Here is a 16,475-nt window from a genome sequence, read left to right as displayed (position 1 = left end):
GAATTATATAGCCCCATTTAATTGGTGTTATCTTTAGTGGATGCTGCATGTGGCGAGTTGTATGAGTCTACATTTTCTCATCTCCTTATCTATTGGAGCTATCTCTAAGTTACCTTAGATGTGTTCATTTTGAATTTTATTTTTCTTTGTCAGTGTAGGAAAAATCGAACTAGAATGATTAATCAGACATGGGGTCGGAAGCGGTTATTCGATACTAACCGATAAACTGGTCGGTTCAACTGGCCTGACCGGGCAGTAAAAAAGCGTTAATTAAATAAATAAAATATGAAAAAATATATTTAAAGTATGATTAAACAAAACACATCCAAATGAAGTTGAAAATTAATAAAAAAATAGATTTTAAAGAAATGATTTGTACCCAGGTCTATTTTTGAATTTTTTTGTAAAATAAAAAAATATGAAAATAAATACTAATGGCCAAAACAATTTTCAGTCTTGGCCAAAATGATGAAAATTTAAAAATACATTACAAATAAAATCCTTTATTTTTTAAAGATTTTATATATATTTATTTGAAATTTTTAAATACCCAATAGATTAACTAAAATTGGCCGACCAGTTCTGATCTAACCAAGAAGTTAGAATTTAACCGCTCGATTTTTCACACATTGTTCCATGTCTTACCACTCATCTATATCCTTTTAGGCGTTTTCTTTGCCCATTTCTTGAAAAGATTGGGAACATATGGATTATTATTTATTAAAATTATATTTTGGTATCAAATTTCAGTAATTCTATGCAAAGGTTATTTTTTATTAAAATATTTGTATTCCAATTTTGCACTTGATATGTTATTACAAACATCATACTATATTTTCTTATTTTTTATTTTTATATTTTCAGGGGCAATCTGATGCCCAAAATATCTAACTGATCCATTATGGGGTGGCCCAATATTAGAAATATTGGACAACCCCATAAGTAGTATTTTTCTTTGAAGTATTGCATTCCGATGTCTTCAAAATTAAGCTATATTTAAAATGACAAAAAAAAAAAGAAGGAAAAAAAGTGTCCCATTTGATATCTTTAACATTAGACCAGTCAATAGATTGATGGATGGGGATGAAGAGAATGCATCCCAATTTCTTTCCATCACCGTTCATCGCTGCATTGGATGGTTGTAACTAATATGCACAGCTTTCAGACGTGATCTTACTTCGCCTTCCTCATAAAAATTCATATATTTTTTTTTGGTGACTTTGACAATTGGACAGGTTGAAAAAATTTACCATCGGACTTTGGTAGAATAGTTTTTACATGAGTTTGGTAAAAACAATCATTTAACCAAAAAAGGCCGTTTAGTATTTTTTTTTTTATAAAAAAATTTGGCGAACGCATTTTTTTTTTACTGTGGGCTGGTCTGGTTATACAGATATCTGACCAGCCTAATTTTATTTTATTTTATATTTCAAAAGCATGCCTCAAAAGAAAGTTAAAGTATGCCTCAAAAGAAACATTATATTGGAGACATAGAAACAATATGCCTCAAAAGAAAGTTTAAGTATGAGATGGGCCAAAGCTTTTCATATTGGATCACTCTAGAAATAGATTAGTCTGATATTTGGAGCATCAAAATGCACTAAAAATCATAAAAATAAATAAAAACTAAATAAAATATGATCAACATCAATCTAGGGCCGAAACTAGAATAAAAGTAAACCACGAAAAGGGTACTTGTGTAAATTATCAAACTTTGGGACGAAAACGTAATTCTCTTAAACATGGCCATTTTTTAACATAATTTTTCTTAAATTCTTTTTCAATTGTTCTTCTAGCCCCTTCAAACCATCAAATAACCAACCCCACTCATATAATTTAGAGCTTACAGTAGACAGGGGTAGTTAGGGTTGGTTATGGTCAACCTGACTCTTTTCAAGTCCTGAGCAACAAGATATGATCCAAAAATCTTTTTTCTACCCTTAATAAAATTTAGAGCTCTATAAATGATGTCAATAAACAAATATATAAATATTGAACAATATTTAAAATGGACGGTCAAAATAATATATGTTATACGATGTACTACTTCAGGACTTGAAATGAATTTCCTTTTTTTTTCATGTACATATACCTTGAGGTTTAGATACTTAGGGGTAAGAACGGGTTGGATCAGGTCTGGATCTGGTTGGATCCAAATAGTATGCATCGGATCCGGATCCGGATTACTATATATATATATATATATATATATAAAAGTATACATATAAAATAAAAATATCCTATTTAAAAAAATCGAGTTGAATCTTGATCCAGATTTGGATCAAATCCACATGCACCCAGATCCAAATTTTAGATCCATATCCAAATCCAAATGGGTCCTAATTCCGGCCAATGAGGGGCCAAGTGTGATATTAGCATTCGTCAACAAACAACCTAGTCGAACAGAATTATGGGTTCATGAACTACCATCCCCATGAAGCCGTTACAAATAAGATAAAAGGGAAGGGAGAAAACTCCACGACACGTTCCTGTTGGGATTTTCCCCAAAAATATTATATACATCTAATAATCTGTTTGAGAGAAAATATCTTTCTCAACCTTAGTGGGTAAACTCCTCTTTCTCATATTGTGATCCACCTGCTAATATATGTACGACAAATGTGGGAATAACTAAAGGCGCATAAAACATAGGGAAAATTGCGGATACCTCCAATTTGAACTTTCTTAACAATCTCCTTCCAACCAACTTCTTTATCGCAACTTTTACCTTAAAAACATACTTTTTCATAAAATATCCCCCAAGTAAAAAAAAAAAAAAGTTAAATAAATACCAAAATGCCATGTCTTTAATTAAAACGCCTCTCTCTCCTCTTTCCTATCCGGCAACAAGAAAGGCGGTCTGGCACTTCCAATTGCTAGTCCTACATTGTACTCTCTGCCGGCATAGTATGCATGTGATCAGGCATAAGGTGCCCTCGGTCTGACAAATATGAAACGTGGTCTGACGGTTATTTTACCTCGGTCCAAGACAAAGTTATATCTGTCTGACACTGTTTTACCTCAGTCTAGTAGTTGTTTCCTGCGATCCGACATATTGTTCACGTGGTCCGGCAGCTACGCATTGGGGCCCGGTAGTGGCTTTATTGTACCGGTCTAGCAGCTTTTTACTGCGGTCTGGCAGTTAACTTTTGGTCATTGCATATACTACAGGGATGTGATGCGAGCTTGTATGGACAAGGTTGTTTTGGTCCAAATAACTATGACTTTTGAGTTGGGGGGTATTTGCAAGAAAAATAGATTTTAGGGTAAAAGTTACGAAAACAAATTTGGTTGGTAGGAGGTTGCTAAGAAAGTTCAATTTGGGAGGAGAGTATTTGCAATTTTCCCTAAAACTAATATTCTTCCCCTTATCCAACTGTCCATTATGAATGGATGGTTGAGATGGCCCCAATCACAATATCATATCTCTACAATATTTTTTTATTTTTTATTTTTTTATTAACTGTTTTGACACCAAATTTTGGGCTCCACTTTTCTCTTAAAAGCGTACCTATAAAAAAAAAATAAAAGTAATATTAATGAATAAAATGACCAAAATACCTTTGAAAGTTTCAAGGGGTATTTTAATCATTATATTTTATCAAAAATATATTTTTTAGGTGCACCCCACTGATATGATGACATGTACCAAATTTCATATTCATACAATTTATAAAAAAAAATTAAATTAAATACTTTGAGACGTCAGATGTATAGATCAAACAGTCAATGGCTCACTTCGTCTAAATTGTGCAGCTGGATGGGTGGAGAAGCATCTATTTTATATGCAGTAGGAGAAGTATAAAAACCTTTACCATAACTAAGCTCTCTATAAGATAGGGTTAACTGGGTCATATAGGACCTCCATAAAGATCTGTTGCACCTGCCAAAGATGACTGTCTGGTGTGCCAAAGTTTGAAAGTTGATAGTGCCATTAAAGATCCAATTATTCTTGTAGGTGGCATGTCTAAAGAAGTTGCCTACTGTAGACAGCCTCCAGAAGAGGGGGACAATAATAGTTAATGTTTGTCGACTCTGCCTGAGAGAACGAATGTGTGGACCACCTTCTATTACATTGCCCTTTTACTCAACATCTATGGGACTGGTGCAGGAGAATGCTGAATTTACACATCTTGATCCCACATACCACAAAGTTGATCCTTGAACAATGGATGCATTCTGGGTTGTTAGAGATTGGAGTTGTATTGTGGCTTTATGGGCTAGGACCTTATGGAACATTTGACGAGAGAGAAATAAGAGAACATTTGAAGGTGCACAATCTGATGTTCATAATGGTTTTCAATTCAAAAGGATGGCAAGTTTGTTACCAAATCATAGATTTTTTAGAACCCAACTGACGTTATTAAGCTAAATATTTGTACATGAGCAAGTACAGTAAATCGGTCTCCTCCACCTAAAACTGTGTGAAATTAAAATTTGATGGGAGCTCGTATGGGAACCCAAGCACTGTAGTGAAATCATTGGAGATCATATATGTAACTACATCTACACCTATTCGAGGCCATATGAGAACACAACAGTGAATGAAACTGAGGCAAGAACTCTATAGGAAGTTCTAAAGTTAATAAAAAAATCTTGATGGCCACAAGATGATTGAAGGTGATTTAAGCAATGCCATTGTTTGTGCAAAAGGAGAATCGAAACCACAGTGGGGATTAAATATCATTTTTTTTTTATGAAATTATTTTTGTTTAACTAGTGGATCTTTTGAGTTAGCTTATTATTTTAGGGAGGCTAATGCTGAAGTTGATGTATTAGCAAAAGGTGGTGTACACCAATCATTGTTGGTAGTTCCGCCCCTTTTTTTTTGATCCTTCCTTGTAATCTTCTTCTAGTGAATGAAATTCATAGTAACTGTTAAAGAAAGGGCTCCTTAAAAAAGTTTGCTCGATAATTCTAGAAAGTACTAGGTCTTTGGGATGTATCCAACTCCATCCCTGCTAGTTAGTTCTAGAAAGCACTGTCATATACAGTCCAACTCCATCGCCCTGCAAAACTTGGTACTCTTGGGGAGTTAACTACTTGTCCTTAAAAAGAAGGTTAGAGCACGGGAATTGATGAAGTTGATCTTGTGTTCCAAACGAATTTTCTAGGTGAATGGCTTTTACCCTTCTCATCAAGAGACATTCAATAAAAATATTTTAAAAGTAACTCATAAAAAAGAAAAAAATTTTGGACCATCAATTTTTAAAATTTTCAAGTTTTCATCCACTCGATCTACACTTTTGAAGCTTTAAATTATATAACTAAAGATAAAAATATATTTAGAGCCTCAGCTCTATACAAACCGCACCCTATATATACCCACCTTCAAATAATGTCGAAAAATATGGTTTCGATACTGGAATGTTTTGTGATAGCCTTAAATTGTATTTTCATATTTAGTTATAATATTTAAAGATTAAAAAATAATGTAGATCGAGCAAATTTATAAAAACTTAAAAAATAATGTAGATCGAGCAAATCTATAGAAACTTAAAAATCTTAAAAATTGACGATCCAAAAATGCTTTACAAGATGCACTATTTTCAAAACTTAAAATCCATTTTATTCTCATGTCCATGAATCTTGATGTCAAGATGATCAATTTGATGATATGTATACATCAAAACAACATCTTCTAGTGAACGTTTTGAGGTAGGATATGATTTGATTGTTTAGAGCCTAGGTTCCTTATAAACTTCTCCCAAATATATTTGAGTGTGAAATACAAATCTTCTAAGTTTGCAAGTAATGTGTATTTGAGCTGTCATTGCTACTTCATTCAAAGTCACAAATTTCTGGCCTTATTCTAACAAGAAAATAGAAAACGAAATAACACAATTAGCAGGCGTTTCCATTCCATTATACCATTCAATTTCACACTAACAGAGTGTTAGTTATTTGCAAATTTATGCACATTGCACAAATATTTTATCCAAGACCTATTTCAGAAACTGAACGATTTTTTGTAAAAGTGCAAGGGTACCCATAAGAACTTCATTTGGCTAGGATTTTGGATGAGTAGCTACCCAAAATACTGCAAATCCATTCTCCCATGCTCCGAAAACAATTTCAAAGAAAGGAGTTAAGAACCTTAAAAATGTTTCATCTTGATTGCCATCTCACCATTTGATTTGGATAGTCCATTTCCACGGACACGAACACTAGGTTGGTCAAATCTAGATCCTTTCAGCCACTCCAAAGAAACCTCCCAGTTACAAAAAGTTGACTTAAAAAGTTGTTTGGAAAGTTTTTGAGGTCCTTAATCCATCAAAAAACTAGGGTTTGAGGTGTGGTTGTAGCAGCCAGAGTGAACCCGAACTTCACCAAAACCAGACCCTTCTGAATATGACCACAATTTTTTAAGTAGTAATTGTGATCACGAAGATGATGCTTCTTCCATGAAACTCGTACCAAAATTTTGAAGGCAAAAGCTATTTGATCTTCATCCATCAGGGTTTTCACAAAGGGAAAAGAATACCAAATTAATGCCAAGATACTGTATTTATGACCAGCCAAAGGACAATTGCGGTACACGATTAACTGTGCATGAACTTTGGCCAATGTAATTATCATTTCATACCACAAAGTTCCCCGAGTCATTCATTCTCAACAATTGGAGCACAACTTTTTTGTTTGGCTAACCATAACTTGCTATATACATTTCTAAGTCTATTCTGCTGCCCACATTTACTGCTGCAGAATGCCATCTTTATTTAATCCAAACCGCCGCTTCACAGGGTAATTACTCCAGAAGAAACACAAATACAGGATGGAAATGTCTTAAATGAAGCCCTCACAATAGAAAAGCACAAATTAGTAGCCCCAAAAAAGCTCATCGATCAGTTACAGGAGGATCATGCTGTATCGCTCTTCTTCTAAAAAGAGCCCTTACAATTGGAATAATAGCAATCAATGCAATCTGAATGTGTTCAGAGCTATTGGCCTTTATGCAAATCTGACCACTTTTCTTGTGATTCACATTTGCTTGTATAGCCATATTAGTACCACGAGCTGGCCGAAATCGGACCAATAGGCCGCCTTCAAGAAGCACCTCTTTGTTGCACGAAAGCATGGTAAGAGAGACACTTGCTTGATCCCTTCTAACTGGATAGTCTTTGCCCCTTAACGATCCCTCTAATCTTCCCCCAAATGTCATATCCCCTTGGCTTGCCATACCCCCAGTGTCAACTACAAGCTTCCATCGCTTCTTAGCTATGGTGTCCTCAAGCTTTGCACCAACATATACATTACTCCCTATGGATCCCATCAAAAACCCACATCCAGCCTTATTATATTTATGGGTTTTCAATTGCATGTGCCCACGAGCTGTACATGCGAGACCTCTGCCAAGATTTTGAACATCGAGGCCAGTATAATAAGAGGGGCCTTTCTCGTCAATGTGTGTGGCTGCACACTCCATCTGAAAATTGCAGTCTTGCTTGTCCTTACTCAATTGACTGTTTAGAGAGGTATTGAGATTCTTTACTATTGGAAAAGATGCCTCCAAATTTACCCCATCGAACCCAATTTCTTGATCCCATCCATGTGGGTCAAGAACAGGCCTCACAAGCCACTTATTGCCATATTCAAGGGAGCGATATCTATAAGTGGGGCAAGCCGAATCAAAACTTAACGGCATGGCCATATCTGGCAAAGGTACTGTGTCTGGAGGGGGTTCGCCTTCATTGTGCCCATCTTTGTCATTGATACTTGAGCCATCTCTGCATTTTCCAAGCTCTTCTTTCAACTGCTTTTTCAGATACAATGTTTCTCGATAATCAAGTTCATCTAGATAATCCTCCTTCTGGGCTTTGCTCAATCTTTTAAACTGGCCTTTAGATAAAATGCGAATGGGAGGTAACTTATCATATTCATCTTCAGATTCCAAATAAGACACCTCTTCCCCCACTTCATCAATCAACATTAAATCGGATGCATTTGGTGCAGAACAGGGTTGAAGAAAGAATGAGAGGAGATGAGGCAAAGATGGCCGTCTCTGATTGTTTTGCTTCCCATGAACAACATCTTGAAACTTCAATAGGGCATTTGCATCGTTTAAGACCTTAGAGGAGATGCATAAAAGCAAGAATTGGGACCTCCAAGCTTGACCATTTGGGAGAACTTTCTCCCTTTCCCTATTTCTTATACACAGAGGATGATTCTCTACAAGTAACAAGGGATTCCTGAGCCTCATGTCAGCTGCAGCTTGGTGTATATGATGCTGCATTATATTCTTGCACTGGGTAACAAATGCTTCGTAACCTAATGAAGTCCCATCTGGTCCTTCCGGAAGAGCTGACGAAGAATGGGTTAAAACAATGATAGTATTGAACCAAATAGCAGACCCAAAAGTCTCTGTGATAAGCTTGAGTAAAGGGACGTCACTGTAACCCATGTTTATAACATCGAGCCGATCGAAATAGAGAACAATATCTGGCGGTGAATTTCTAATGAACCTTTTCACAGTATGCATGTTTCTACGATTTAGTCGTTGGTCAGAAGGTGAAGGAAGAAGACCGGGGGTATCGATAACCTTAACCTTAACACCCATAACAGTGCCAATTATTTCTTGAATCTCTTCGGTGGCAGGCTGGAAAGCATCAGTAAATACCTTTGCTTGATTGAAAATGGAATTTATAGTTGCACTCTTGCCAACCCCTGTTTTTCCCAAAAGAAGAACGTTAATAGAAAAGTCTAGCTCACTGCCACCTTGTCCAGCTGTCTCTTGCTCCCTTGCTATTGTTTTAACTCTATCTATGCTAAGACCAACACTTCGGGCATTGGAATCACTGGCTCTTATTTGCTTAGTGAGTTCTAATCTGTACAAGACCTGTGCAACCACAAGATTCTGTGATGATTGCCCCAGTCTATGAACAAGGCGCAAAAAGTTTACTTGAAGTGCATCAAGTTTTTCCAATATGTCACTGCTTTTACCATCAGGATAGTGGGGGGAAGAATGACAATCCTCCATCACCACAGGTGGAAAATAGGGGCAAGATGCGCTGGATTGGATGCCATTAGCAGGACAAGCAGAAGTTGTAGATGCAGTCCCTGATGAACCAGGGGGAGTTCCTGAAGCTTAAAAAGTCGATGAGAAATAAGTTCAAAACAAAGCAAGATCATATCAGAGACTCTAATTTACAGAAAGGAAAGTATCAAATAATCCAATGGGCTATGAGACAACAATAATACATTAGATCATCATAGTCCACTGAAATGATGGAGTTTGATTGTGAGAGAGTGTTATAGACCACAGTGGTAATCTCATGTTCTAATGGCGCCACTCTCTCGCCATCACAGTCCATCATTTCAATGGTCAGTCATAACCCACTGGTCAGTTGTTTCTCACATACCATCTAAATACTTTCATTCTCACATAAAGGAAAAGTTCCAAGAAATTTGGGCATGTAATCAAGAGCCTATGGAAGGGACTGCAGAACACTCCTTGAGTTTTTTTTTTTTTCATTTCCCGATAGATGATACTTGAGAAGCCATTATAAGGACTTACCATATGCATATCTTCATTCACCAAAATTGTTTTTTTGTTGATGAATGACATACATATTTCCCCACTATATATATCAGAGAAATTATAGTACAAGATGAAGATGCTAAGCATTATGGAGACCACAATGAGGTTGAAATCATTACAGGAAGAAACGACATGTGATTGCATATAACACATTAGCACTAGTAAGACATTCATTAACATAAATAGAAATTCAATATCTTAACCTATCAGATTCAATGAACGTTTATGAACGTTTCAATAGATTTCTGAGAGCATCAGTATAAAATACTCATAATTAGTTCTAACATGTAGTAGTAAAGAATACTTCCATGTTTCCTGATGGACATTTCCAACCTTCTAAATTATTACATGATTGGTTGGCATAAAATCCAATGCAGCAGCTTAGGGTGCAATAAAATTTTACCAATCACTAAGGAGTGGGTAGCAACCTAGCCATGCAAAGATATCAATTGACAAAGCCATGAGATAAACAATCGTTGGGATTTTCTGGCCATTAAAGGCCTTAGCTCATGCATTAATCCTTGTAAACCAAATTCTTATTAATAAAAGATAAAGAGAAACTCTAATTTTAGTGGAAGTGTTGGTCTCTGTGCACATGTCTAGGACTGACATCTTTTGTCCTTGGGGGACACCAATAATCCATATGACCATAATCTACTCATTGGCTTAACATTCATGGACCAATCAGGTTCATGGGCCATGTTGGATTAGTTTGAAAAATGGAGTGCCTAGTTATAAGTTGATGCATTACCCCACGACATGTCTACTCCTTCAAGGTTTCCAATAATTTATTTTAAGAGCATTATATTTGTCTTTAAAGAGGTAAGTTGAGAATTTCTCTTCCAAATATTGAGATTAAAACAATATTTTTTATACCCTTGAAATAGTGGAGGACACAAGTAAAAGTATATTTTTAATTGACCAGATAACCATTTTGGAATTAAATGGTCTGTTTTGTCCTCTGCATATTTTATTCGCTATTTTTTGGCTTCTAGCATGAGTAGGACACACGAGAGACATTTTTAGACTCACATGTGGTCACATCATCATCAAGTGGGACCGTATGAGTTCCACTGATCATGGACTCACATGCGATACACAAATCGTAGTTATTTTTATCATCATCATCATAGCCTTTTCCCAATAAATCCTAGTTATGTTTATAGTTGTTGGAAACTTCTGCAATACCGAATCATTTCATGAATCAGAATCACAGAATAATCACAGAATCACAGGTAGCTAGATGATGCCCATAGTCAGAATCGCTGCTCATACAATGCATATCGCATGAAGCGCGATTCCAATCATTTGGGAATCGTGCTCCAATTCAATAGGAATCAAGATTCCTACCTTGTTGGAATTGCGGTCTCATAAACTTGAAATCAAGATTCCTAACTTACGGGAATCACACCCCAAATCATTGGGAACCAAGCCAGAAATTATCAAGGAACGAGTTCCAAAACGCAAAACATTTAAGGTTTTAATTTTTCTATAAGCAAGAATTCCTTAGTATTAGATTCTATATATTGAGTACACTTACCGAAGACTCCTTTTTTATTAGAATTGATGTCGTTGAGTGTCCACCCCAAGCATTGGAGTCGATATATTGAGTCCCTTATCATAATTCTCCACAAATATTAGAAAAAAGGTTGAGTACCCTTAATTAAGTGCGTTCTTATAGTTAATAAAATAAAATTACTTTATTTATTAATAATACATTTTTGAAAAATAAGACATTTGTTACAAATTCTCCAAATTTAGGAATGATGTAAACTAGAGTTTGTTGACACCCATAGAGTTTTTAGATACCATCATATATTAATTACTAATAAATTTTACCTACCAAAACATTTCAAATAATATTTAAAAATTTCAAGCATTCCATAGAATTTTAGCAAACATTTTGATTTTTTTTTATGAATGTGGATCTAGATTCCGAATATCTCTAATCGCTATTCCTAAAAATTGGCAAGGCCTTATATAAGTTGAATCAAAGTCTTATGCACCTGCGAATCACAAAATTTGATGGGCTGGAATCTCGATTCCAAGGACATCAAAATGAGATTCAAAAACGTGGAATCGTGACTCCTAACTTCTGTGTCGAGTTCTACGGTGATTCTTACAAGGAAACTTGGAATCGCTACCTAGAGTGGATGATTCCAGTAAACTTTCTCTCAAGAAAATATTTTCAAAGATTTCGAAGATAACTTGAGTTTGTTAGAACAAAATAGATTAACTTATTCAAGAAAGGACAACGATTATTTTTCAAGAAAACCTTGCAAAAGAAAAAAACAATTAAAAATAAAATAAAATAAAATAAAATAGTAAAAATCAAAGAGATTTTAAAAATATCCAAAAAGAAAAATATAAAATAGGGCACATGACAAGAACACCCAAAATCATCATCAAAAATTAAAATTACGTATAAAATATTCAAATATTGGCTTTTACAATTTAACCGCGAGTTTTACCCGAATACTGGGCTCAGCAAGAAGCGAGTTCGAGTCGCTTGACCTAAGTCCCTTAACACTGTTTCAAATCTTGTGTAACTTATCGACTTTACACTAACAAGAATTTTTCCTTTTTATTTCTAATTATTAACAAAGCTTTTGTTAAATCCAAAAACGTGTTACAATCAGTACAGGTACCAAGAGTGTCATGGTGACCTCTCTCCCTTTTTTTTTTGAAACTTCTAGTGCCATGGTAACAGCTAATGTTCCATAAAGAGTGATGAAACAAACAAAGTTATCCTATCTACCCCTTCTTCAACAAAAGGAACAGCTGCTGCATTTTCTTCCTCAACATATGGATATAAGTAAAAACAAACATATAACTACCTCAGAAGTTGAACCTATAAAACATTGAAGTTCATCCAATGCCCTTTTTTTTTTTCTTCTACCCCCTTTTTTATGCTAAACATGAGTGTCAAGGCAAAGTACAAGACGAGCCAAATGTCGAGAGAAAATCAAATCATGCATAAGCCAAGAAAACCAATTACCTCCTTAGCTGATAAGGAACCAAAGAAAACTCACACATCGCCACAGAACCGGAAACCAGAAAAAAAAATGAATACTGACGTCTCAGTCTTTCTAGACTATAATTCACCAAAACCAATGGCAGATAACCAATCAGATAAACAAAAAACAGAAGTAAGAATTGAAATGGAGGCTAAAATTAGGTTGAGCATTGGGTTATTCGTTCTGTAATTAGGGCGCAACAGACAAAGCTCTAATCCATAAGGTTCCAACCCCACTTTAAAAAAAGAACAAACTAAACATGGGTTTTCTCATAATCTCAATTCGAAATCTATTTAGCAAGCAATAGAAAACGGTAGTAAAAAAATCAGACCTGCAACATCGACATCTTCGTGCCTACGGGTCTCGTCCTCTTCAAGGAAGCTATCGCTGCCTGAAAGTGGTCTTGCAGAGAGCAAAGATTTCCACGAAATCCAATCCTTAAAGGTCTTCATCGTCAAATGGAAACCCCTTTATCTCTCTAACTATTGACTTAAAAATCCCTCGTCATCTGCTTTTCAAGAGGAAAACATCAGTAGTCTCTTCGAGAATACGATTTATTCTTGCATATCTTCTTCTTCTTCCTCTCCCACTTTAGAGAATAGAGATCTCAGAACAAGAGAGGGAAAGTAGAGAGAGCAAGAGCAGAGTGGGAAGCATAAAATGCAAGGACATGGGGCGGGGGTTTGGAGGAGGACTCCTGACCGTCCAAATGTTTTTGGAGGGATTATCCCGAACACAAATGAGTTATTCAACAGTTTCAGGTTTCAACCCTTCAAGTTTAAAACATTGGAATATATTTTGATAGGGCTGCAGGACTAAAGATGGAGTTTCTATAAGGCATAGGTTTTGTGAAAATAAAATAAAGGCTCACTTTGAATCCCTATATGAAAAGCAGTTTGGACAATCGAAAATCTTGATGATAGTTTAAAATCAATTTTCAACACCAACTACGAAATTTGAAGCTAAAAAATGATACAGATCTTGTTGATCCGTAAACATATATTTTTAAGGTGAAATGATCAGTTTAGATAATTTGTTACAATATGTACTATTTTTCATGCTAATTTTTTACAACCATAGTGGTCAAAGCGGAGATGATTAATTTGAATATTTTTCAAAGCTAGAGTGGCAATGTTGAATGAGTTTTGAGTTGAGGGTTTACTTATTTTGATAGGGCTGCATCCCTATCAAACCATTTTCCTATAAGTAAAGCCACACATAAAAATTCACTATAAATAGTAATTTTTCCATCGAAAACCTTCAAATTGATCATCGGACTTGACAATTATAATTATGAAAAATTGTCAAGGTTAGATAGAGTGAACCCCGAAACCCACATTCTCTCTTTACAAAAATAACTCCATTAAAACCTAGGTAAACGTAGAATCCGCTCGACATAGCTTGGAGAGAGCGAGAGAGAGAGAGAGCGGTAGTGACAAGTGAGAGAGGGATTGGGGTTGTGGTGGCACAGCCATAGCTAGTGAATCGTTCGTTTAATTGGGGATTCTTTCGAAAAATCGGAGTTCTTATGGAAGCAGTTTTAAACAGACTTTTTGGAAAGGTCGGGAAAATCATGTAGTTTTCATAAAAACGTTTAAAACGTGTTTTTTTCATAATACAATTTAAATCAGGCAAACAAATCGTATCTTTTTTACCCATCATTTTTTTGAAAGAGATTTTTTTTTTTCCTGTTTTGTGTATTGGAGTCATTGCTACTTTCATGCTCTTGAAAAAGAAATATTATTTCAAAAAAAACTTAAAATATAAATTTTTATCCCCACTGTGTTCTTCAAAGCCACAGTTGCAGATTCAAGGTATGAATTTTTTTCCTCTTTTTTAAAAAACTTAAACAAATAGATGCAGATTTCAGTTGTTATTATGGAAAATCATTGTGTAAATGAAATACTGTTCATAGCAAATCATTTTGTAAAGTAAATCATGTGTAAAGAAAATCATATACATGCAGATTTCTGCGATTATTTGTGATAATTGTTTTATAAAAATACTGCTTATGGCACAAATTAAAGCTCAAAACATAGTCTTTTACTGATGAATGAGAAGCAGAGAGTGTGACTACAGGACCAAGTAATCAATATTTTACTTTGGATTATGTGATAACAAAGATAAACAATATAGTGTAGATTGTAAACTTACAGGAGCAATTGTAAGGATTAATTCCTCAAACCTAATCCTTCAGCTCTGCTGGTTGTTTCCCCAATAAAATGAAAAACCCTCTTCCTTTTCTCTGCGTCAAAATCAGTTAGGGCTTCTTCACAAATCAATATAGTTAGGGCTTTCTCTCAAACAACATCCCAAATCAGAGAAAACCCCTCTTCGAACTATCCCAATTCAGCATCCCATCTTCCTTGTCTCTCTCTAAAAATCAGTTAGGCCTCTTCCATTAGGGTTCGTGTAGGCCATGACGTCTTTCTTCTTCCTTCTTCCATTTTCTCTCTCGATAAAGGCTATGAGCCCAGTCCTATTTTCTTCTCTACCTTCCTCCTCCTTATCTATCTGAATCGTAATCACAGAGATATGAAACCCACATTTCTACGAGCCTCCTTTCTACGAGTCATAGTTATGGAGTACCATAGTAAGCATACTATAGTCCAATGGTTTATAAAGTGAATTGGTGACCCGGCGAGGGCCCTTAAAAATCGAAATCCAATGGTTTAAAAAGTGGATAGGCGACCCGGGGAAGACACATTAAAAATCGATTCGAATCGGTGAATCGACGATTCAGATCGAAAATAGGCTGAATCGATCGGATTAGAGCTTTAAAAAAATTTGAAAAAATTATTAAAATTCATTATAAATATTGTTTTTTAGGAATTCAATAAGAAATGAGGGTACTACATTATTAACTTTTATTTTTTTCATCAATTTATGAATATTGAGATACTCTTTCCCTATATGAACTTATGTTGACCATTAAATTTATATCACACAAAAGAAATAATAGAATTATCATGGATTAACTATATAATTATATATGGATTACAATAAAGAGTTGACTAAATCGATGAAAATTTGGCTACTGAAATCTCGAATTGACAGAAAATCCTAATCCGCTAAAAAAACCCAAATTATTACAACCTAACTAACTATAATATTTTATACCAACAATATTTTATAATTATTTTATTATATAAATAATAAGAAATCCAAAATATTTTATAATATCATCTAATTTAAAATGTATTATTGACAACTGTAAGAAAAATAGTACACTACATGATTTCTAATACAAAAATTAATAAATAAAATAAAAGATTTGGTTATCAATATATAAATTATTAGAATGCGTACCAATTTTCTTTAATTTTTTAGGTTTCTAGAATAAATTAGTAGAAAAGATTGTTAGCAGAAAGAGAGATTTCAAATGGCCTCATTGTATGAATCCTATCTTTAAATTAATATTACTAAATTTATGTTAAAAACCATCATGTTATAAAAATAAAAAATATAATTAGACCATTTATTCCTAGGTTGTATTAAGAAATCTTATTCATTTTTTTGACAAGAAATATTTATTGTGTTACCTTTTATTTTTGTACAAGAAAAATATGATACTTGTTGATTATCTTTTTTTTTTTTTTTTTGACAAAAGAAGAAGACGTTGTACTACATATTTTTTTGCCTGTTGTATTACTTTTTATTTTTTTTAACAAGAAAAATAAAAAAATGATGCTGCCAAAGTACATTTTATTTTTTTATGCCTTTTGTTTTTTTTTTTTGCAAGAAATAGTTGTTATATTACCTTGTATTTTTTTTACAAGAAAAATAAAAAGATGTTGTATTATATTTTTTATCTTTATCTTGAAAAGCCTTTTATTTTTTATTTTTTCAAATTTTTTACAACAGTATTTTCTGCCTTTGTTTATTTTTGTTGTCAAATTTTTTTTTTATGCCTTTCGTTT

General features: G+C 34.3%; 1 protein-coding gene across 2 annotated transcripts; it reads right to left on the bottom strand.

Moving 5' to 3' along the window:
• Nucleotides 1-6,547: 6,547 nt before the first annotated feature.
• On the bottom strand, nucleotides 6,548-15,090 carry LOC18443742 (translocase of chloroplast 90, chloroplastic). Of its 2 annotated transcripts, none has more exons than XM_020673184.2 (3): nucleotides 14,710-15,090; nucleotides 12,887-13,063; nucleotides 6,548-9,084 (listed from the first exon to the last, which is right to left on the bottom strand). In XM_020673184.2, the coding sequence occupies exons 2-3, from the start codon at nucleotides 13,005-13,007 to the stop codon at nucleotides 6,839-6,841; spliced, it is 2,367 nt and encodes a 788-aa protein (XP_020528843.2). In that variant the 5' UTR covers nucleotides 13,008-13,063; nucleotides 14,710-15,090; the 3' UTR covers nucleotides 6,548-6,838. The 2 variants fall into 2 exon arrangements, with proteins under 2 accessions (XP_020528843.2, XP_006853986.2); XM_006853924.4 differs by having other exon boundaries at nucleotides 6,548-9,078.
• Nucleotides 15,091-16,475: the final 1,385 nt, after the last annotated feature.

This window comes from Amborella trichopoda, chromosome 5 (genome assembly GCF_054954075.1).
Source record: "Amborella trichopoda isolate Santa Cruz 75 chromosome 5, AtrichopodaSantaCruz75HAP2 v2.0, whole genome shotgun sequence".
Lineage (NCBI taxonomy): Eukaryota > Viridiplantae > Streptophyta > Magnoliopsida > Amborellales > Amborellaceae > Amborella > Amborella trichopoda.
Note: the sequence above shows the minus strand (reverse complement) of the source record. Positions and strands in the feature narration are given on the sequence as shown.